This window comes from Eucalyptus grandis, chromosome 7 (assembly GCF_016545825.1).
Source record: "Eucalyptus grandis isolate ANBG69807.140 chromosome 7, ASM1654582v1, whole genome shotgun sequence".
In the NCBI taxonomy this organism is placed as follows: domain Eukaryota; kingdom Viridiplantae; phylum Streptophyta; class Magnoliopsida; order Myrtales; family Myrtaceae; genus Eucalyptus; species Eucalyptus grandis.
Window position 1 is genome coordinate 2,967,626 of NC_052618.1, and position 23,352 is coordinate 2,990,977.

Sequence of the window (23,352 nt, forward strand, 5' to 3'; positions counted from 1 at the left end):
TATGCACTATCAAAAATGATATGGTTAGTTGCAAGAAGGAAATGGGCACGTGAAAAAGGCATTATAAAAGAAAATGGATAGGTGGGGTTTAGTCACACAATTAATTTTACCTATTTTTAGTTTCTTTCACACTATTTGTTCAATTTGACAAGAGAAAAACCAGAAAACAAGGCGATGGATATCGATGTCAACCCAGTTCCTGCAAAATCAGCTTCTAATCTTTGTTTCTTTTTGTGTTTTATTATTATTTTTCATGGGAGAAATGCTGAAAATAGGGAGGAGGGAGGGTGTTAACAGTCAATTTATTTATTAATTTGCGAATTCTTCATTAAAACATTATTTTTATTTTTTTGGATTTTAGTAATACCACATAACTTTTGAATATCCATTTAATCCTCAATCCAAATCTAATTAAATTATATCACGAAAAATTCAAAGATGTTGGAAAATATTTTTCAGAAAATATTTTTCAGGAATATGATTAGTTTTCATTTATTAAGTGACATATAATTGATTTTTTTTTTTTTTTTGATATTTGGATTTTAATGAAAAAATGATTTTGATCTCTTTTCACGGGAAACCATGCCATCGTATTGCTTTTCTAGTTCTATAGGCTGGGTTGAACCACTCACGACCTTGAGAAGCACTGTGTTTGAGAGGTCCTTTCCATATTTTCTTGGGAAACTTTTGAAAGTCTCTACTATGAAAAATTTTAAAGTTACAAGCCCATGAAACTAAGTCATCATAGTCAAAACGGAAGTGCAGAAAATAAAGGGAGAAAACTAAGAAATTTTAAACTCTGCAGCATCGATGAATGATCAGTTTCCAAAGAGGTGTGCTTCGGTGTAAGTGTGGATTAGATTTTAGTGATAGTTGCTTCATTTGAGAAGCATAAAGCAGGAGAAATCCACCCTATGATTAGGGACGCGATGACGTAGCACAGTCCATTACTTTTGGCTACGGGACCGTCGGGTGTGGACATCAATTTATCTTGATCCTATAGTTGAGATGCTTTGTCATCCAACGGTTGACATCAATTTGCGAGAAGTGAGCACATGACATTTGAAAAAGAATTCGGAAAAGAATTACGCTACCTATCTAGGGCAAATAAAATCAGTTCATCACTTGTCTTGTATTCCATCTATTAATTTATGCTTTCATTTGTTAGTTCAGCTATCATGTCGTTCTTGTGTCACTAGTTATTATGTTAAGTTTGGTGAAAGAAAAAGGACTATCGAATTCCGTTATATTGCTGACATTAAATTTGTAAAATTTTTGCAATTAAGCCATGCACAAGGACAAACTAGTTCAAATTATGCAGATCCGCTCAGATCTTTAACGCTTTTAGGTTGCGCGATAAAATCCTAAAATTCATTAACACTATTGACGAGTACTTCACATTATTACAGCTGAAATTGATTTGTGGTCATTTCCTCTAGCTCTCATGGGATGGCGGCACACCAGTTAGCACAAGGACCTCGGACCAAAACCCTCCCGTGATTAATCCTCGTCAGTGGTGACAAGGGTGCGCCACTATATGTTGCTAATATGGTGCTCATAGTTAAAAGCGGCATTATTAGGTTATATTGTTGGTCATAATCGATGAAGCTAACTAAACTACTTGGTTGCATCTGTTGGAGGAAATCTAGAATTTGATTACACTTTCATAAAAATTTTCAAAGTTTCTGGTGCATTTATCTCTATTCTATATAGAAGCATTCCTTGTATGGACACAAAAATCATGGACGATAAATTCGCATATATATGTGTGTGTGTGTCTGTGTATTTAAGTGTCATGTGTTTAAAAGATATTTAGTCTAACTATCTTAGTCGATTCTCCAAGATTTTTTTTTAGAATTTTATCAATTAATTAGATTTGCAAGTGCAATCTATCCAAATTTAGGTATAGTTAACAACATTTACTTAATAAATGAGTTATGATGATTAAATTTATTTGTATCGTTTAAGTATGTGTATAGATGAATATTGTTGATTTATCTAGTATAACGACTTAAGGTAATAACTATTGCAGAACTATTTTTTTAAAATGTTCAAAAGATATTTAATATCTAAGAAAGTAAAGGAATACGCACGATGTAACATTTGCTTCTTATGTGCCCCACGTCTTCTCGGAACAGCGGATCCAGGCAAGGGTATAGATGAGCGAAGCAAAGTCGGGACGGCGGGAGGGCGGTCCAGTCGGGCCCAGTACGGCCCAGATCATTTCCTGCCAGCTCTTTTTTATTTTTGTGTTAATTTTTGGGGGCACAGTAGAATTTTTATTTTAATCATTAATCTTTGGAAAAAAAAAAAAAATAATCTAAAGTGGAGATTCTCGTCGTCAAGGGAGAAGAGAAAGACTCTCCTTATATTTCGTGACGTCCGTTGCAGTGAGCTCAGCCACCGCAAAGCCTAGACCCCGTTTCCTCCTCTTCTTCCCCCACCTCCCTCCATCCCATCTTCTTTCCATCACCACTTCAGATCCGAATTGGTTGGTTCCCCGGAGAGTAAGACGCTTCTCGGATTCCAGATTTGTAGTGGCGGTCGGCGATGAGGACGGACAGAATTGAGGGTGATCTTATAATGGCAGCACCTTAGGCTTATGGCATTTCGTTGTGAAGTATGGCGCTTTGGGATTGGTTGTGCGAGCATGAAAGGGGGAAGATTTGGAGCGTTTGCAAGTTCCTCTGACGCACCATCAGAGGGAAAATGAAGACAAGCTTCGGACTGCATTCACCGTGATCGGGTGGCATGTGCTTTGTTCCCCTAAATTTATTTTCAATCCTCGAGTTTTTCTAAATTTTTAATTTTTTTAATCAAAACTTAGTTGAAGATAATTGACTGGTTCTGGTTCCTTCAGGTAGGAAAAAAAAATTGAACTTTTTGTTTCTTATGGCGTGTATTTGTTGTTATTTTGCTTTGAAGAGAGTAAAGACACTTGGGATTGTTACTTGTCCACAGTCAGTAGATAATCAATTTTCGAAAGCATTGATAGATAACGTGCACTTTCTTTCATAGTTCAGTAGAACTATTTTGTTTTCTCGAATTCTTGATTTCCTAATAGCCTTTGATCATCTTAGTTATTTTCTTTAATCATCTCTCGTCTCTTGCCTTGTAATGGATGGTAGTTAAGCAAATGTTGGACGACTACAGGTGTATCAACACGTGACGGGGCAATGACAGCTTTGGCTCTTGCGTCTAAAGACTCCAAAGCCTGAAGATTTCGAGAGGCCGGGACATGTTTTCCCATTGAGTACAGGGAGGGTGGTGTCTTGAAAAGAGCTGGGCATGCAGAGGCTTCTGTCGACCTTGCTGTGTTAGCTGGATTGGAACCTGTGGCATTTCTCTTCGCGAGGTTGTGGATGATGACGGCTTCATGGCAAGATTACCTGAGCTTCGTGAGTTTGCACAGCGGGAGAGCTTGAAAATTGTATCTATTGCTGATCTAGTCAGGTAAGTATTCTCTTCCTAGCAATCCAATTCAAATAATTTTTAAGGACATGTAGCCCCGATTGAATCAAATTTCAGCTGCAACTTTCACTTCTTAAGTTTGGGCTTTTGGCCAAGATGTTGTCTCAGCGGCATCTCCCCTTTTGGGGTGGATAAATGAAGAGTAGAAACCTTGGAAACCTGGGTGGGGTGGGAAAAAGAGTCTTCTTATGGGTGGCTGTTGGGCTGTTGTTTGACTTAGCAAAAGGAGAGAAGCATAAGCTATTTTTGGTCTCTTCATGTCTGAACTTTAGTTTATGCTTTAAGCTTGTGGTTGTTATTCCGCTCGTCGACACCACGCGGATCAATGATTTTGGGTTCTGAAGAGTTGTTTCTCTCAATTTTGTGTGTGTATGATGTCGTTAGGTTAGTATATGGTTATAAAAGGCCAGGATTCTTGCCAAATTATGTCAATGAGCCTGTGACTACGGTTATTTTTATGTACATTTTCTTGTATTTACCTTTTTCGAAACCTATGTCTGCATGTCAGTTCAACTGAGGCAGAGTCTCATGTGCATTCTTGGCATTATCACCAGGAAATAGCGATAGCACATCTAGATTGTATTCTGACTTGTATATTGAGAAGCTTGTTATACTGTGTGAGTGAGAAATGATTCACTGCTTATTAGATGCATAAATTTTCAGGTACCACGGAAAAAGAGATAAATTAGTTGAAGTGCTGCTGCTGCAGGATTACCAACAATGGGGCCTTTACGGCCTTTTGCTATAGGTCAATATTAGATGGAATCGAGCAAATTGCAATGGTCAGGTTGAGATAGATTATGAGTTAATTGCTAAAACTGTTTTTAAGAATTCAGAAACTAATGAACAAAGAGTTTTGAATTGATTAATTGTAAACTTAGAAGATCTTGTTTGTAGCAGTCCAATTTTTCAGCACAACTTCAATCCGCGCTTCATCTTATCTACTTCCACTGCATGATTTCGTTTGACAATGATTTTACTAGAGCACTGTCAAGCTTTAGAGTTGAATAATCACACCACTGAAAAGTTGATGGTATCTTTTGGGTGGAACTCCTTTAAATTTTTTTGGAAGCTTGTAAAAAAATATCTAATCATGTGTCAATCATAATTTGGAGTACCAAATTTATCTTAGTTGGATAACAAATTTTGTCTGGACAGGAAAATTAACACTGGGAGAAATGATTGTTAGGATTTTTAGTGAACTGCTGGGAACATAATTCTTTCTTATAGTCTATGAAATGATTAATAAGGGACCTATATGTGTCTGCAATTGATATAGGAATGCCGTAATTTTAATTAAAAGCAGTATCTCTAGTTTTTCCTATTTTAAGTCCTCCCTTCAGACAGCAATATTTCTCATCATGTGATTCATACTATATTGTTTAACATCTGAGCAGAGCGACGTTGGAGGTGATCGAGATGTCCTTGTGAGGGTATCCTGCATCCCTGGAGACATGTTTGGATCTGCTCGACACAACTGCGACCAGCTTGCAATTGCGATACAGCAGATAGAAGCGGCTGGTAGGGGCATGCTGGTCTACCTCCAAGGGCACGAAGGAGAGGAATAGGTTTGAGGCACATATCACGTGCCTATAACCCGCAGGACAGTAGGTGTGATACCATGGAAGCAAATGCGGAGCTTAAATTGCCTGTGTACTCTCAAGAGTATGGAATCAGTGCTTCAAAAAGTTGTTGATTTTTTTTTATATACTCATGCCTTAGCTTTAGGTAGAACTCATTATCATAGCATCCCCGTTAAATCCAATTCAAAAGTTTGGGCTCAAGGCCTTATAAATATTATCTGAAGGAGCTATGAAACAGGTGAACAGAGTTCAGTCATCCAAAGGAGGCCCAGCCCTTTCACTGCCCTCACTCTTCGCAGGAAAGTTGCTGGAGACAGCCTGATCTATAGACAAATGGACGCCTGGAAAGTAAGGGTTAATTTTCCCGCATCCATCATTGTGAGTTAGGATAATAATGTGAGTGCAAATTGCAAAGTTCTTTCGAAGCATAACATGAGATTTGACCATCATCATACTGTCAAAAGGCAACGGATATTCATGGAACGTCATTTACAACTCATATTAGGCAATAAGACATCAATTTCATTTGATCTCACTCTCAACCAATGCACTCATGACATTTTGATGCACTCATTGTGATTTGTTAGCGTATCTCAAGAGCTATTACTTGTTCTTCTTTGATTATACTCAAGTTTATAGTTTCCAGTGATCCTGGCCATTTGATAAAAAGTCATTTCAAACTCTGAGCTGAACATTACTTAGGAAAAACTAGAGACAACTAAAACCAACGACTACAGTCAACCATTTCACACTTTTCGCTATAGTTTGTCACTTGGAAGTTTTGGCTTGAAGAAGTCAGAATGCACCTTTGTGTTAGATATTGACATTTGCTAAAAGATAAAAATATCCCTCACTCCTCATACAACTGTTGCCCACACCAACTCAGTCCCTGAGCCAGGAAAAAACAAAATTTCTGAGGGAAGTTGCCTAAATTTGAGGGCAAGCATACTAATTTGATGCTACTTGATACTCTGATCAAGTATGCATATGTTGGTCAATTGTTGGAAAGAATTCTGATGGTGTGCACGTTTAACTCAGTGACTGTCTTTTTCTTCCACTTTTTATGATTTAAAACTATGCTAGTGAGTTCTCCCTTCTGGTGAATTCATAACTGTTACTTTCTGTATTACTGGGGATATCAAGGTAGAGCAATGTCTAAGATAGCAAGTAGTAGGTAAAATGATTTTTCAGAGTTATGCAAGTTTGCTTCTTCTTTGTAAGGATTACATAGGATACCTGAATTTGATTTATTTCTAATTAATTTGAATGTTTGCAGTGTGAAATTTGAGGACTATCAGACCAGTCCATTTTGAGGTATGGAATGCACCGTTGGTGGACTTTAATATTAACTCCTTCGGCCACATAATGCTTTTGCTTTTAGCTGGCCTCAATTAAGCTATGTAACTATGTTGTTCAGATTTACAAACAATTTCAGATTTCCTTGTTCTTGCTATGCCTACAAATATATTAAGTAATTTGAGAAGGTTTGCTATTTATAGTGTATGGTTTGCAGAAAAATAGTACCCGTTATTGCATTTGTCTTTTTGTCCACTATGAACAGGCAGTTTTGTACATTCTTAATATCGGGATAGAAAAGGCACAATCCAGCTATGTAACTATTTCGTTCAGATTTACGAACAATTTTGGATTTCATGTTCTTGCTATGCCTGCCTGCAAATATATAAACTAATTTGAGAAGGTTTGCTATTTAGACGCTTATGATATGAGCATGTCATGGTGTATGGTTTGTTGAAAAAATAGTACCCATTATTGCTTAATGGGATCTCAAAGTATGCTTTTTGCACCATGAAATAAGTTTGTGCTTTGTCAGGTTAATGGTATTGATTTAGCTGAAATTGAAGGAGGGGAGGTTGCAATTACCAACTAGCATTCATGCAATGGTCCTGATTTTATTATTCAAGTCCATTTTTCGATCACGAGGACACCTGCGCAAATAGAACACTCGGTAAGTATCTGTAATTCTGTCCCATTCTTTATAGAAGAGGAGACAGAGTTATATCATCTTTTATTCTAGGTTGTCCACCTTTTATCGTTCTTAGGCCCTTCTTTCATTTGTTGGCATCAATGCTTTTAGTACTAGTTTTACCTAAGAATGTCACTTAGATTGTGCTTTTCTCTAATATAAAATGCTGCAATACTTTTCAGGTTTCACGGCAATTCATTTTGTTGTTATGTACTGTTGATCAGGATGAGACAAGCTGTAAAAACTATGAAAAAGAAGTGACAGTTCTTGCATCTGCTGAGGTTGGAAGGTGGCAACTTTTGGGCTATGATAAGAATGAGCATCTTAGAGTCAGGTAAGGACGGTAAGGAGTTTTTGATAGTACCAACTTTTGTTCTTTTGTTGCATATGTGGAGCTCCAGGTTTGAAATGTAATTTGTTGGCGATTTTGACAGGGTTGGATCATGCTTTCCTCCTTTAGATGTTGCATGTTATGACAGATATGGGAACCTCATTCCATTCCCATCAACTCCAAAAGTCAATTTGCAATTCAAGATGGGCAAAGGCACGTTGATTGGTGTAAAGAAAACGAAGGCAGGCCTTTCGTCTGACAAAAGGACTCTAAGAATTAACGTGCCATGCACATCTATTTAATATGTCCGGCCCATCTCAGATTTGCACACTTTACTAAAATTTAACCCTATCGAGATACAGTAGTATCTCAAGCATTGTTGTGGTAACTCAGATTTACTGATTGTGTAGGATATACTAATAGAAAGTGGGGATTTAGACATCATCCGGCCAAACTATGAGGGCACAATGCTTTTATGTCTGCCAGATGAATCTTTGTCCATTTCTATTCCATGTAAAGGTATCGCATTCCGGATTAAATTCCTTTACAGGCATGAGTGCGAGATTTGTTAATTGTTTAGCTATTGATATGGCTGTAAATTATTTTCTTGGCATTCTCATAGTTATTCCTGGACATGTGCGGCGAGTGTTGGCACATCCATCCATGCAAAGTATCCAAATGCTTCCTGGGTGCATAGTACAAGAACTCAAATTGGAGGTAAAAGCACATCCTCTCAAGCCTTGTGCTTAAGCCCATTGTGAATGAAGTTTCTAGCACTATTTGTACGAGACAATACTCAATCATGTGCAGACTGTTACTAGTGTGCACATATTGCATAGTCGAGGTTTTCAGTGCATTTTCCTGATCGCAATGGCGATTATTTTACTTGCCATGTATATGGGTATTTTATTGGATGGAAATTGAGGCCTGGTCTTTCTCTTTTCAATAGAAAAATAACAAGTATCTGAGACAGAACTTCTTTGAACTTTTTAATTGCGTACCTTGTAGAACTTCACCGTACAACAGAAAAAGGAGTGTAAGCTAACATGGTCCAAACTGGAATATCATTATGTTTAGCTAATATTTCGTTGTATATTTGCAGAAGAAATTTTTTGCCACCCTTGCTTATGTCTTTCGTTTGATTCATTTCCTTCAGATGTTTGATGCTTATGGAAATCATGCTTTGAGGGGCTCTGGAGTTCTTTTGAAGGTTGAGGGATTTTCCATTAAAGATCAGATGGGTAAAAAGCACAAGGTGATGTGCTTTCCCAGATTCCCCTGCGGTGCTATTGCGTAAATTCTGTAATTAATTATTTGTTCTCTTATTTTATGTTTGGGAGATGAAGGAAGATGGGGAAATGAAAATTTGGGCGGAGAGTGGGTAGGTAAGAATTCGGAATTTTGTGGGAGTTTGGAAGGATCAAAGTTTTGTGTAGTCACGCCTAAATTTTCTTCCCTCCGCTCTCCCAAACAAAGCTTCAAAGATGGCCTTTGATGACACTAATTCAGCATGTTAGTCAGGGCACTTATCTTTCCATAGCTGCGTATGAGGTGCATGAGACCATTTAACTGAAGCAACAGGAACTTTGTGGTGATTTTGCTCCCACATTTACCTACGTTTCTGTTGTTATTATTGGGAATGACCCTGATGGCATTTTAGATATAGGGCATAAACTGTTCAAGCGATGAAATAGCATGTCGGTGGCCCAAAAAGATTCAGCGAATTGTAGAGGTGTATTGTGTATTCATGCCATATTTGGAACAGCATATGCATTGCTGATGGGTTAGCCTCTGTCGAAAATTATTTAAAAGAATGGAATAAATTTCTTGTTCAGGCGGATCATGATGGATTTGTTCATCTTGGTGGCATGTTGAAAGTTACTGCAGGTTTCAATCGAAATGGTATGAACCTTGAGTTTGTAGCTTGAACTTTTACTTTGATCTCTTCTAACTTTTTTGCTCAGTTCTAGAAAATTTGGGTTTGCTTTGTCTAGGTGAATATGGGCTGAGTTTGATCTACATGAGTTTGGGCTTAATTCGATTTTGACAGATTGGGCTTCCTTTACATTTGAGTTTGAAAAGGCTGAGATAAGAGCCTGTGCTTGTCTTCGGTGAAGCCCGTAAGACCGGAGTTGGCCCATGTTTGGATCTGGCCCAAGTGAGTCAATAAACATCGAATTTTCTTGTGAAAGTAGCACATTGTTCCAAATTCGGACTTTCATTTTGTCATCCAATCATTTCCAAGGTCATTCAATCGAGACCTCAAAATGTCCACTAGTTTATATCATGAATGTAAATATATTGAAATGGTCACATTCACATATACATTACAATGCTGATTTTTTTTGTAATCATTTTTGATATACCATACGCATGTTTTTAGATATTACTAAGTAATCCTAGAGTCTGTGGTGGCACAATCAATACATATAATGATTCTTTTTGTCAAGAAGCAATCAGGTATATTATTAATCATGTTACTGTCCCATTATCTAATGATGATGTGCTCTTAAGATGAGATAGCTTTTGGGGAATGTCCCATTAAGATAAGATTGGGGATAAGCACCACTAAAATAGACCAACCAAGGATGGAGTTAATTAACAATATGATTTATGTGACCTTTAATTAATTAATAAGTACGATTTCGTGACCATTAATATGGGGGTGGAATTAGTATGGGCCATAACAAGCGATAATTATATGGTTTTATCGTTGAAAGGGTGGTGGGAATTCACGAAACATTACTCATTGGTCACCTCATAATTTTCATAATACGAAGGGAACTCTACTTTTCATGTCATAATATCCAATAAGAGTGCTTTAGAGATAAATTATTCGCCGATCAGCGGCAAATTGTCAAACCTCGGGAGCTAATTTCTCTTAGCAAATGCAGAAAATGTTGTGAAAGCAGAAGATCTAGAGTAAAAATAAATGCTTCGTGAATTCCCATTCTCATCCTAGGCCTCACCGGAGAGAAGACGAAGTTGTCGCCCAGCTAATTTCTCTTAGCAAACCTCGGGAGCTAATTTCTCTCATCCACATCCTCATCCTCGCCCTTGCCGGAGAGACGACAAAGTTGTCGCTGAGCAGGACACTCCTCCACATAGTAGCCCTCCCTTCTTCATGCTGTCCGACGCGCTAATTTGCCAGTTCAGTAACTTTAATCAAATTAAGAGGCTCATGTAATTCATCCATCTCAGTGAACTAGCAATCGAGAGCAAATTTTTTGAGAAGTGACTGTCCATTAATGGCTATTTTTCAGTTTGGTCACTCTGCAATTGCCACCCCTTATAAGCTGATATACCAATGACTCTTCTGTCCAATTCCTGTTTCATGTGTTCATCCCAGGAATTTCAAGCAAATGCATTCTTCCCAGAAACTAACATTTGCTCATGTCGTTGGCAAAACACGAAATTGCCACATTCCAAGAGAAATCATCCCTGCACGGCATGTAACTAATGGATCCAGAGACTTACCCGCCTCTCCCATCCTCATGTATATCCTTCAATCGTCATTTTCCCAGTGAAGCTATTCTCAGTGAGGCATATCGTCAAACAGTCGCCGTGCATTACCCGTTTGACCGAACATGGCGTAAATCCGAAGGAAGAAGAAGGTTTTGCGAGCTTGATGGGCGCATTTTGAGAAACCAATCACCTTCTCTTGAAAAAGCGCGCAGGAACAAAGCATAAGGAGGCCGTCATAACCGACCGCAAAGCAGGACAGACCATGGCAACTAGCCCAATGTCTAAATCTCGATGACAATGAGGGGTAGTGACAGAGGTGAAATCTAGAGTTGGAGCAGCGAATGCCGAACTGAAGACTTGTCGGATCTCTCTCTCTCTCTCTCTCTCTCTCTCTGGCGTTTCGTCGAACGTGCGATTACCACACTCTCTCTCTGGCGTTTCGTCGAACGTGCGATTACCACAATGAAGACGTAAGAATAGAGCAACCGCGGGATAGAGGTAGGACCTTTGTGATCGGAGAAGAGACTCAAACTTAACTTCTCAATCAAAACAAATGGCGATGAGGATGCATCAATGGAGAAAACCGAGCAACGGAGCGTCGGCGCGATCGTGAGATCCTCGCAACGCCAGGCACCAAGTCACAACCGAGGGCCAAAGGACGAAACGAGATTTCTCCTAATCCCGACACGTCGCCTCTGCAACCCTTATTGAACCGCCGGCCGATCTCGTCGATGCCAGTGGGAACTCCTTGCTTCGTCGATTGCTTGAATCCGCTGAACTGTAATAAAAGAAGATCAACAACGAAGGACTCCGAGGATTTCGCGATGATGGCGCTCGGCGACGAAGGAAATGCAGCAATGGAATGGCTCGACGAAGACACTCAGATGCGACACGAAACGGACCGAAGTCGCAACCAGGGGGCTGAAGGCGCGATGTAGAGAGAGCTCCAACACGGGAGAGACGCCGGAGATCACCGTCCGAAGGTCGGAAGATGGGACGCCGAGGCGGCGGAGATCCCCTCCGGCGAAACTCCAGTAGGCGAAAACGGGCTAACTACTAGGCTTTTGTCTGGGGCTGCGTTTGATGGGGCTTAAAACAAGGAAATAGATCCGAATTGGGTCTCTTTCTCTTCTTCTTTTTCTTTTGTCAATTTCTTTAATATCTATTTTTCTTGAACTTTCCTGCTTTCTATTTTAATTCTTCATTGTCGATTAAAATTCAGGTTCCACCAACCCTTCTTATTTTCAAGAGTTTCTTTGAATGTATTCTCACGCCATTAGAATTTAGAAATTAACTATTCGATCAATAAAGTTTTTTGAGGGTGCTTTGGTGTTGCCCTAAAATATAGAGGAGAAATTTCCTAGGGCTCCACACCATGCCACCAAGTCATTAAATTGGTGTGTCTTTACAACTCAGTATCTATATGAGAAACTTTGGTTTGAAATAGTCTCAATAAACATAGTCTTTTTTCTAACTTAATGAAGTAAACTAGTCTCCACTCCTAACTTGACGCCTCCTTTAATATAAAAATCATCCATCCACGTTAACTAGAAAGCAACATAATGACTATATAACTAAGCATGTTGGCCGACTCTTTTATTTTCTAATACTCGATTATCTAAAAGTCGTTGTTCTTATCTTAATTGCGGTGGCCAACCGCAGTGGTCTTCTTTTATTTTTATATTGGAAAATTTGGACTTGTAGTAGTGTGCTACCAAGTTTTCCCCTTTCCAAATAATTGACCGCTACTTAATTTAAGTCCTTAACTAAGGTTAGGTTACCGAGCACCGTGGTCCACACCCAAGGAACTCACTGGTATTTTTATTTGATTATTGTTCAGTCTATAGCACTTTGATTGTTGATTTATTTCGCCATATTAAGACAGCTCAATTTCGCGCTCACCCAGAGTCGCCGCCAATCATGATGGGCATTCCACACATTGGGCCAATCGGGGCATGTTTTAGTGGGCTAGGCCATTCATGCTTTTTTGGGTCAAAAAAAACCCATTTGAGTTGCATAGGATTAAGAAGCATAAAAGCTATTTCGCATTATGTAAATTTCTTAAAGTCCAGTGAAAAAGTTTCGAGTCCAAGAAGGAAGATGTTAGATTCTTTTTCAGCCATAAGGAAAAAGTGTCGCATTTTAATTAATTGTTTATCAATTAACAAAATAGAAATATGGGCCGAAGGCCCAACTCTTTGCAGAATGAAATATGGAGGACTGTTCGAAAAATGCATTAGAATTCTAAATTTTTTAAGTAATGCAATCAAGTCATAAAATTGGTCAAGTCAGTAAAATCATTTGGGATTTAATTTGAGTTCGAAAGTCTTACGGCTCGATTATACTTTCTCGAAATTTTTTACAATTTTCGATGTACTTTATTCCTATCATCGTCTCGCAAATCTTTTTTCATTTTATCTTTTGATCTTTGCTCTTTGGGAATGTGCCCTTTTTTGTTAAAATTTTTTGAGGATACATTTCGTTTGCTGTATTTTTTAAGGATACTTAGCTAGAATGATTAAATTGGCAAATCGTCAATATATTTGAAATTGAATTGATTGTTGTACGATAAGTTTAAGACTTTTAGACAATTATCCCATTGGCAAGTTAGCCATAAAGCCAAGTAATTAGATTATTGACGGAACAAGTAATTCACCACTCTAGCGTGACAATGCATAACATATGGTGTGTGTGTCTATATACCTATGATAGTACAAGTAGGATTCTTAATATGGTACCACAAGTTTGAGAGGTGGCTCCCACAGTCTCACCATGTAGCGCTCTGCCTTATACCCAAGGTTCAACGGGGGAATTCCACGATTTAGCACTTGCTCCCGTCTACTTAGTTTTCACCGTGCATAGGTATTCCATTCATAGGTATTGTGCGTGAGGCCATTCAATCGCATATCAATCATTATACGTCACACTCGTGATCAATATGTAATAACTTATGTAATTTAGTTTACACATAGAAGATTAGATGTAGGTAAAGCAAAAAGCTAGAGAGAGTGTGAACGACTTATAGATATCATCTCTAAGATCGTATAACAAGCTTCACTCAAATTCGGTTATAATTTTATCGAATGCCTCCAAATTGAGGTCAAAATTGCGTGTTATGGTCACAAAAATTGCAAAATTTCAGTGATCATTATTATAATTTACTCAAATAATAGGCAGTTTGGCCTAAAACCTAAACAACTAATTCTAGCCTTGTTATGGAATTTTCAATTTTCCACCCGAAAATGGAATGAAAAGATAAATTAATAGAAGAACGAAAGCTAGAACTGCCATCGTTGATCATCATTACGGTCGTTTGGGAAAACCGTGCCGAAGGCCTCAAGGAGCCGAGTTTGTGCATAGTCCCCGTCCAAAGGCAGACGAGGCGGCCGGAGGTTGGAGGCATTGCGGAGGACAGCGTGCCGGACGTTGCGGCGCCATTGACGCTGCGGTTTTTGAGCTCCGAGCGGCTGGCCCAGGTGACTTAGAATTAGACCCGTTAAACGGGTGGGTCGGGTCGGGTTTGGGTTGAATTATAAACGGTCCGACCCAAATCGACTCATTTAACTCGTTTATAACCTATTTATGCAAGTGCAAAATTTTTGACCCATACCCACCCATTTAACAAAATCTAAGAAAACTTATTTCTTATATATATTTAAAATGATATTGCTAAAATGGTTTTATACAACACAAATTTAATGGACAATTTTTTATAATTTTAAAAATAATTATTTATAAAAAAATCGAATTATAATTATATTTTATTTTTAAATTAAAATTTTAATTATTATTTTTTAAGAATATACTTTTAATTTCCTTTTTTTTTTTTCTTCTTCTTCTTCTTCTTTGGCCGCTACCGCCATAACGACAGTTGGTGATTGGCCACAGGCGAGCCTTGAGCTCGCCCCTCGCTAGACATCGGTGAGGCCTCCACCTCGCCACACCTGAGCTCGCCCCTTGCCGAATCTAGCAAGGCTCATTGGCAAGGCCTTCGCCTTGCTAGATCCAGCAAGCTCGAGCTCAACCAACGCCGGCGAGCTCGAGGCTTGCTAGATCGGCGAGGCTTGAGCCTCGCCCGACGCTGGTGAGTTTGAGTCTCGCCATATCGACGAAGCTCAAGCCTCGCCGAACGTCGGTGAGGCTTTTGCCTTGCCGAGATTCGGTGAGCTCGAGCTCGCCCGACGCCGGCAAGCTCGAGGCTCACCCGGCTAGTCGCCGACCACCAAAAGAAGGAAGAAAAAGAAAAGAAAATTAAGATAAAAAATAATTATAATTTCAATTTTTATAAATATATATTTGTAAAGTTAAAGAGGAAGAGAGAGATTGTGTGGTTTTGGTTGAAAATGGATTCTAAATCCAACTCATTTAAGACCCACTTAAGACCCATCTATCTTAAGTCTTTAACTGTTAAACCAATTTAAGTAGTTTCTTCAAAAAACAAGTGAGTTGCCATATGTTATCCTAATGCAACAATAATGGGAAATTGAGTTTTAAGTAAAGGAAAGAAACGATCCACGCGCATCAAACACTTCAGTTGACATACATCCAGAGCTTGTAATATCAAGGGTGTATAAGATAACTTTTCTTACATTTAACTTTTCTTTCAAAATTTAAAACTTTTAAGAGATTAAGTTTTAAAAAACTATAAATACTATATATGATTCTACATGTCTATATCGTATCGTTTGAAGAGTTTTTTTTTTTTTTTTTTTTTTGCTAAGTAGAAGTCTAACTACGAAGGTCTTATACTTATGTTTTGCCTTTTCTTTCAAAATTGTGTACATGTGTTTTTGTGAAAGTGATTGTATTTCTAAACTCTATCGTCGATTACATTCCCACACCGTTTGTATGTATAGTTTTGTTCGAAGTAAAATTTACAGTCATTTCTTGTTTATCTATGATATTTTTATTTGGAATCACTATAAAACCCATATTCTCTAATGAAAATCGAAGAATAACTTTCAATAAAAGATATGATCACGGGATCAATTTTGGCGAAACTTAAGTATACAATTTTCGTAATCAACTTCTATTTGGTATTAAAAAAAAAACATGAAACTTCTCAAACTATAGAAATATAGGCATGTAGAACCATATATTAATCTTTTAAAAGTTTTAAATTTTGATATAAAAGTTAAATGTAAGAAAAATTATCTTATACAATATTGATATCGCAAGCTCTTTATGTATGTCAATTAAAGTGATTGCTGTGCATGGATCCTTTTTTTCTATACTTAGAATTCAATTTTCGTTAATGTTGCATCAGAATAATTTATAGCAAGTGAATATTTTAAATATGATGTTTGTTTTTAGAATCGACAAGCTTTTTCAGTAGTCGCACTAATCCCGATAGTACATTGTCTTGCGCAAAGAGTTTTAGTTTTGCAAGTGCAGGCTTTGGTCACTTTCCATGGCATTAAACGAGCATGCAGACCGCATCGTGGGTGGTCCAAGAAAACGATAGGTTAAGACAAAAGAAAACAAATAAACGCTCATGACTATCGGAAGACATCCCATTTATACACGACGGACAGTTTGTTCAAAATAACTTTTATTCTTTGTTCTGTGTTCTTTCTTATATTAGAGATACATGTGTTGTAAATAACTCAATGGTTTTGAAAACTAACAAAACTTTTTATTGATTGACTTTTGATTCCGATGTTGAGTTTTTTTAGGGGTGAGCATGGTCCATGTGTGTGGTTCTTGCCTTGGAATCGGGAACTACTTACTAAGGACCGATTCTAAAAAGTTTCACGCATATATCAATGCAATCGCTTGAAGAAGCACAAAGAACTAGAAAAACTCTATTAGAACTAGAGAAACTCCTAAAGGGCAAGTGATACCCATTCTTGAGAATATATCGACAGTTGGGTACTGTGGAAAAAGGAATAAAATACCAACCTCAAAAGTATCAGTTGTGTTGCTAGAGCCATTCTAATTGGAAAAAGATATTACATACAAACAAACAGTAAAATAAGTAAGTACAGCCATTAAAGTGAATATGCACTCTCTCAATAAATTAAAAGAAGACACATCAAGCGAACAACATGACTTTTGCCCAATACTCACGCGAAGACGCAAGATGTGGCGCTTGTGAGGCTTAAAGTTGTTGAAAATAATTCGACTTTTGATCCGGTTGCCATTTGCATCTTCGAGATGCAACTCATTACTCTCCCATGCAATGGAACACTTCGACCTTAGTAGTGATGGATCTTGGCAGCAAATTGAAAGCGATTTATACAAAGAAATAACTTTTATTGATTACAAACATGTTTTTGTTTTGACCTATCTAATCATTTCTACCAAAGTATAAAGAAGTAGGCATTGGCAGCAAATAGCTGTTCTAAGAGAGATCACTATCTCTAGATTGGGCTAAACCAAGATAGTTTTAGGAAAAAAAAAAATTGATCCATTAATTTATTGATTTGTTTTTAATTGTTTTATGAAGTAATTATCAATAATTTGATTGAGCCAAACTGATAACAACTTGATATCCACGAACGAAAATAGATTCATCTATAAACTAAATAGTTCTGTTACAAAACTATCTGCTTCAACATCAATTATGTTTTTTTATAAAATCCGGTGTTCTCCTTCTACCGCTATGGTAGCTTTCTCTCTCGAAATGCAGAGTCCCCTTCTACCGTTATGGTAGTTTCCGTCAAGACCCTCTTTTCCAAATTGTTTCCCTCCAAATCTGCTATATCGCGGTAATTCCAGTCTTGAATCCTCTCTACCCCTTGATAATTGACCCATTCCAATCGGCGATGAGGGCTTGATAACTTGTAACCCCTTTCTTCCAGTTTTTGAGCGAGTTTTCCCGACGTTGATGTTATCCATTGGTATTTGGGGGTTCGTGCGCGTTTTGGCCCTCTCGCTTCAAGAACCACTCGGCATCTACTCTTCGGCCATGGGTTTCGGTTGGTCTCCTGCTTTGCATGTCCTCGATGGTGCGATTTCAGGTGGTCCTAGGTACTTCTTGCTTAGAAATTTGTTTTGTTCAAATAGCATCGGACTAGGGTGGGTTGTATAAAACCAGCTAAAGGACAATTTGCAAGAAATGGCAAGTTTTACCTCATTTGATGACAAGAGTGTCAAGTTGGTCGACGACTAGTAGTGTTGGTTTCCGAGTATCTATGTGCTTCGGTTGGCCTTTGTCGGTATAATCTGTCCGTAACTTAGTCGCGAGCCTCAATCCATCCTCTTATCTCTTCGCTCCTGTCCTCATGGCTTATGAAGTCTGGAAATGGGCTGAGATGGCTTGCCCGGAAAAGCCATCAGTAGCAATATGAAATTTCTATGTTGGAACTGTCAGGGACTCGGCTCATCCCTGATGGTTCAAGCCCTAAAGACCCTAGTGGTCAAAGAGAAGCCAGATGTGATTTTTTGATGGAAACAAAGAATAGAGAGCAAGTTATTTCACGGGTTCAACGCAGAATTCAGTTTTCTCAATCCTATGTAATTAACCCGAGAGGGCAAAGCGGGAGGGCTGACCTTGTTATGGCAGTCTAATATATCTATAAGTGTAGAACTAGCAACTCCGGACTTCATCGACACTATACGTACGGACACGGGGAAGGTATACCGATGAGACGACCTATGTCCATGCCCCCAACAACTCCTCAATTGCGCCTACCATTATGGACAGCACTTCGCAGAATTGCAGCGGCTAATTCCTTACCTTGGGTCTGCGCCGGGGACTTCAATGAAATCACCTATCCATGGGAGAAGGTTGGTCAGAGATCCCCTGACTTTTCTCGTATGCATTCATTTCGAGAAGTCCTACATGATTGTGCATTGCTGGAAATTGAAAGCAAGGGCTGCGCGTTTACCTGGACGAATCAACGTGAGGGGGATGAGCTGGTGAAAGAAAGATTAGACCGAGTTCTTTGTACCTGGAATTGGAGAATCTTATTTCCAGAGGCTGAAGTCTTCGCTTTACCTGCAGTTGGATCGGATCATAGTCCCCTGGTGCTAAATACTGAAGTTAGAAAACCTCGTGCTCGCAAGACCTTCAAATTTGAAGCATATTAGTTAGAGAACCACACCTGTCGGAATGTCATTGCCAAAGCCTGGTCTTCCGTTCCAGCTAGGGGTAACACCCTACAATATAAATTAACACAGGTTAGAAGGGCTCTTTTGCAGTGGAGTAAACGTACATTCTCTCAAGCGCATGAACAGATTGCAAATCTACAACAACAGTTGCAATTGTTAACAAATCAGACCCATCCTTCCAACGACAAACAGCTAGTCCATGAATTGAAAGCAAATTTACACAATGCGTGGAAGCGGGGAGGAACAAGTATTGGGCTATGCGGTCAAGGATAAAGCGAAAGCCCGGTGGGGTGACGAAATACTAAATTCTTTCACGCGACAACTATTCAACGCAGAAATAGAAACAGAATTAGAATGTTGCTGGATGACAATCAACAATGGGTCCGTGATGACAATTGTCTTAAAGACATGACACTGGAGTTCTTCTCCAAGCTATACCAAACTGAAGGCTCTCGAGCTTATGTACCAATTCTAGAGAAGTGTGACAGTATGGTAACCTCTGCGATGAATGATCACCTCATCTCAAATGTTACTCGTGAGGAAGTGAAACAAGCCGCTTTTCGGTTGGGGGAAAACTCAAGCACCGGGTCCGATGGTTTTAATGGTCTCTTTTATCAACATCACTGGGATATCTTAGAAGATCAGGTATTTTTCTGACAGCTATTTTTTCAATCGGTATCTTGTCCCCTGAGCTAAACCGTACCAATCTAACACTAGTGCCTAAAGTTCCCACTCCGGAAGGTCTCGACCAAGCACCGTCCTATCGATCTTTGCAACTATGCATACAAGATAATATCCAAGGTGTTAGCCAACAGACTGAAACCTCTTCTTCCTGATCTCATCTCAAAAGAACAAAGTGCTTTTGTAAGCGGACGTCAGATACAAGACAATATTTTAATTGTACAGGAAGTCCTTCATCAACTCAAGACGAGAAAACGTAAGCGAAAATTTCAGGCTATTGTCAAAATGGACATGAAAAAGGCCTATGATCGTGTTGAATGGGACTTTCTCAGAGATTATCTACTCAAGATCGGCTTTCACTCCACATGGGTACAATGGGTTATGCAGTGCATCACTACGACATCCATTAGCATCAAATTTAATGGGGAACAACTGAACTACTTTCATCCGACGCGTGGCCTTCGACAGGGAGATCCTCTTTCCCCTTATTTGTTTATTCTATTGGCAAATCTGTTGACTACCCTTATTCACCAAGCTGTCCGGATGGGAAACTTAAAAGGTATACAGCTTAACAGGTGGTGTCCAACTCTGACTCATTTGTTTTTTGCTGACGATGCTATTTTCTTCCTAGATGGGTCAGTATTGGAATGCCAAGAATTGGCCAATATCCTCAATCGTATTGTCTTGCAACGGGACGAGGCAATTAATAGAAATAAGTCCGGCATCTTTTTCAGCAAACCTTGCCCGGATGTTCTTAAAATTAGATTGGCACAGGGAACTCGAATCCCGTCTTTGGACAAAGCGGTAAATACCTAGGTATTCCGTCGGACCGGGAAGATCTAAACGTGATATGTTTGCGTGGATTCTAGGGAAAGTCAATGCTAAGCTAGATGGATGGAAAGAACATCTTATGTCGAAAGGTGGAAAGGAGATTCGATAAAAAGTGTAGTACTGGTGATCCCCCAATATGCTATGTCAATTTTTAAAATCCCTGTGTCGCTTTGCAAAAGTATCGAAAGGAAAATTGCGCGCTTTTGGTGGCAAAATGATAGTAACAGATCAGGAATACACTGGAAGAGTTGGGAGGCACTGAAGATTAGGAAGGAATTGGGAGGACTTGGGTTTAGAGACCTTGTCGACTTCAATAAAGCTATGTTGGGTAAACAGGCCTGGCGGCTATTGCAACAACCTACTTCATTATGGGCTACTCTATTTAAAGGCTTGTATTATCCTGACCAGGATTTTTTAAAGGCCTTACCGAGTTCTAAGCCTTCTTGGGGTTGGCGGAGTCTCCTAGCAGGACGGGACACTATATCATCAAAAATCCAATGGTCGATAGGAGATGGCACTAAAATAAAGATTCGAGAACACTGTTGGCTTCCGACAGGTAAGTTAAGAGGAAATGCAACTGTCGACGAACCTAAGAGAGTTGCTGATCTGATTGTTCCAGAATCAAATCAATGGAATAGGCCATTACTAGATCATCTCTTTGATGTTGAGACAATTGCTGAAATTATGAAGATTCCAATCCGACCTCAGTATATGACTGATCATATCATTTGGCCGTGCACAGCTAGTGGTACGTATACTGTTAAAAGTGCTTATAGTTTTCTTCGACAGGATCAAAATACTTCTATCCTAAACAGAGCTTCCTCATCCTATCAACCACCACCGAGCCTCTGGAAAAACTCGGAAACTTGAGGATCCCCCCAAACTTAAATTTTTCCTTTGGTCCTTACACAGAATGCATTGCCCACTAAAGACAATCTCTTCCGCGAAACATTTGTGCTGATCCTATCTGCTCTCTCTGTTCAACTCAACAACCAGAAACCCTGGAACACTTATTTTTACTATGTCCATGGACATCACAAGTGTGGCCTCATTCCCAGATCCATATACCAATTCTTCCCACAGAAATTCACCGATTAGATGAATGGCTAGCAAGTCATATGAATGTAGGGCGAGTGTACCGGCATGGAGTTTCTCGTCAATGCGGTATGGCAAATATGGAAATCGCGCAATCGATTCATCTTCAACCAGCAAACTCCGATCCTCTTCAAATTGTTGCAACCGCAACCGAACAAGCTCGCCGGCCCGCGATGTCTTCTCCCATGTTCCGGTGGATGGCTCGGGTTGTAGAGATCCCCATTCTCGCACAGCGGCTCAACGGGATTAGCAACACGGTTGCCTACCGTGGTACCCACCAGCGGAGATTCGCGCCTCAACGCGACGAGAACCCGATCTGGTTCAGCTTGGAGGCCCCCGATCCAGGTGCCCTGAAAATTAATATTGATGGGGCTTTTAACCCAGGAAGCACTACTTTTGGATCAACTGCCTATATCTGTCGTGATCACGAAGGGAAGTTGATTGAAGGTTTCACACGAACACTATCTGCTCATTCGGCATTAGAGGTAGAAATCCAGGCGTTGATAGTTGCCCTGCAGCACTTGAAGCATGAGCATCACTCTGAGACTTCTCTTATCTTTGAAACCGATTGTCTTGCGCTGGTAATGGCAATGAACGTCCCTCAGACGTCTCCATGGTTGGTCAAACCCTTGATTGCTGAAGCCGCAGCTTTGCTTTGCTCGTGTTTTGCCCGTGCTTCGTTAGGTTTTGCGGAAGAGCGGCGAATGCCCCCGCCGACCGGGCTGCCAAGGCCCAAAACAACGGCCATTTACCTTCTAAGCGGGCCGCTTTCCCTCCCCCTGCTTTGTTACATCTTCTAGCTTGTGATGTATGTGAAGCCGATTGTAACTTTCGGTATTAGCTAATGAATCGTTTATTTCATGACCAAAAAAAAAAAAAAAAAAAAACATCAATTATGTTTTTTTTATGAGATTTGATATGTTGGACGTGGAAAGAAACTAAAGAAAAGAATTTAAAAAGAAAAATAAGAAACCAAAGAAAAGGAATATTCTCACACATTTGAGAGAGAGAGAGAGAGAGAGAGTAAAACAATAAGATAATATCACAATGTGTGTAGGATACATGACAAATCAAATTGAAAGATTCTAAATTAGATAATACTCCATTCATTATATGACAATGTGTGAAGGATACACAACAAATCGAATTAAAAAGATTCTATTACTTTTTCATTCTTGAAATTAAAAATGTCAATATTTTTGAATTAAAGTCATTTGTGACTTATCGTTATCTTTCAAAGAGATAAAGTAAAACTAATTTATATTGAAATTGAACCTTATCAATAGGGCTTTGTAGAAAGAAGGCTTGCGGCTCTATGCAAAAGCATGGGAAAACTACGGAATGCGTCGAGGTCGTTGATATCCCAGTGCTATTTCTCGAGAAAGCGATTGAATGTTGTAAAACCTTATTTGGTAAATTCTACACAAACCCAGCTTTGAACTATACTGCATTTTTAACTCTGATGCGAAAAGCGTGGAAGACATAAAACTTCACTTGTGCCACATTAGAACCTGGGTTCTTCTCTTTCTCCTTCCATTCGGAAGCCGATGCACAGAGAATACTCCAGTCGGGGCCCTGGTCTTTCTCCAGCCATCTCCTAATACTTAGGCAGTGCGAACCTGATACACCCGAGTTCTGTTATGATTATAATCACTGTGATTTCTGGGTAAGATTCATTGGACTACCATATGGGAGAGTTACCTATGATGTGATCGAGGAAATTGCTTCAAAAATAGGAGCGATTGTGGAAGTAAAGCGGAGGAAAAAGGAAATAGCACATATAAGATGGGTAAAGCCAAAGTGACACCTTTGTTGTTGAAACAACCTCGAAGGCGGCGTGATAGTGAATCTAGATA

General features: G+C 39.2%; 1 protein-coding gene and 1 pseudogene across 1 annotated transcript; both read left to right on the forward strand.

Annotated features, from left to right (window-relative positions):
- The first annotated feature begins 2,579 nt into the window (after nucleotides 1-2,579).
- LOC120295679 lies at nucleotides 2,580-6,992 on the forward strand (annotated as a pseudogene).
- On the forward strand, nucleotides 6,784-9,647 carry LOC120295680 (structural maintenance of chromosomes flexible hinge domain-containing protein GMI1-like). Its single transcript, XM_039317020.1, has 10 exons — nucleotides 6,784-6,798; nucleotides 6,886-6,892; nucleotides 6,977-7,020; nucleotides 7,263-7,372; nucleotides 7,473-7,650; nucleotides 7,780-7,888; nucleotides 7,992-8,086; nucleotides 8,526-8,624; nucleotides 9,205-9,271; nucleotides 9,364-9,647. Exons 1-10 carry the CDS (start codon nucleotides 6,784-6,786, stop codon nucleotides 9,414-9,416), a joined length of 777 nt encoding a protein of 258 aa, XP_039172954.1. The 3' UTR covers nucleotides 9,417-9,647.
- Nucleotides 9,648-23,352: the final 13,705 nt, after the last annotated feature.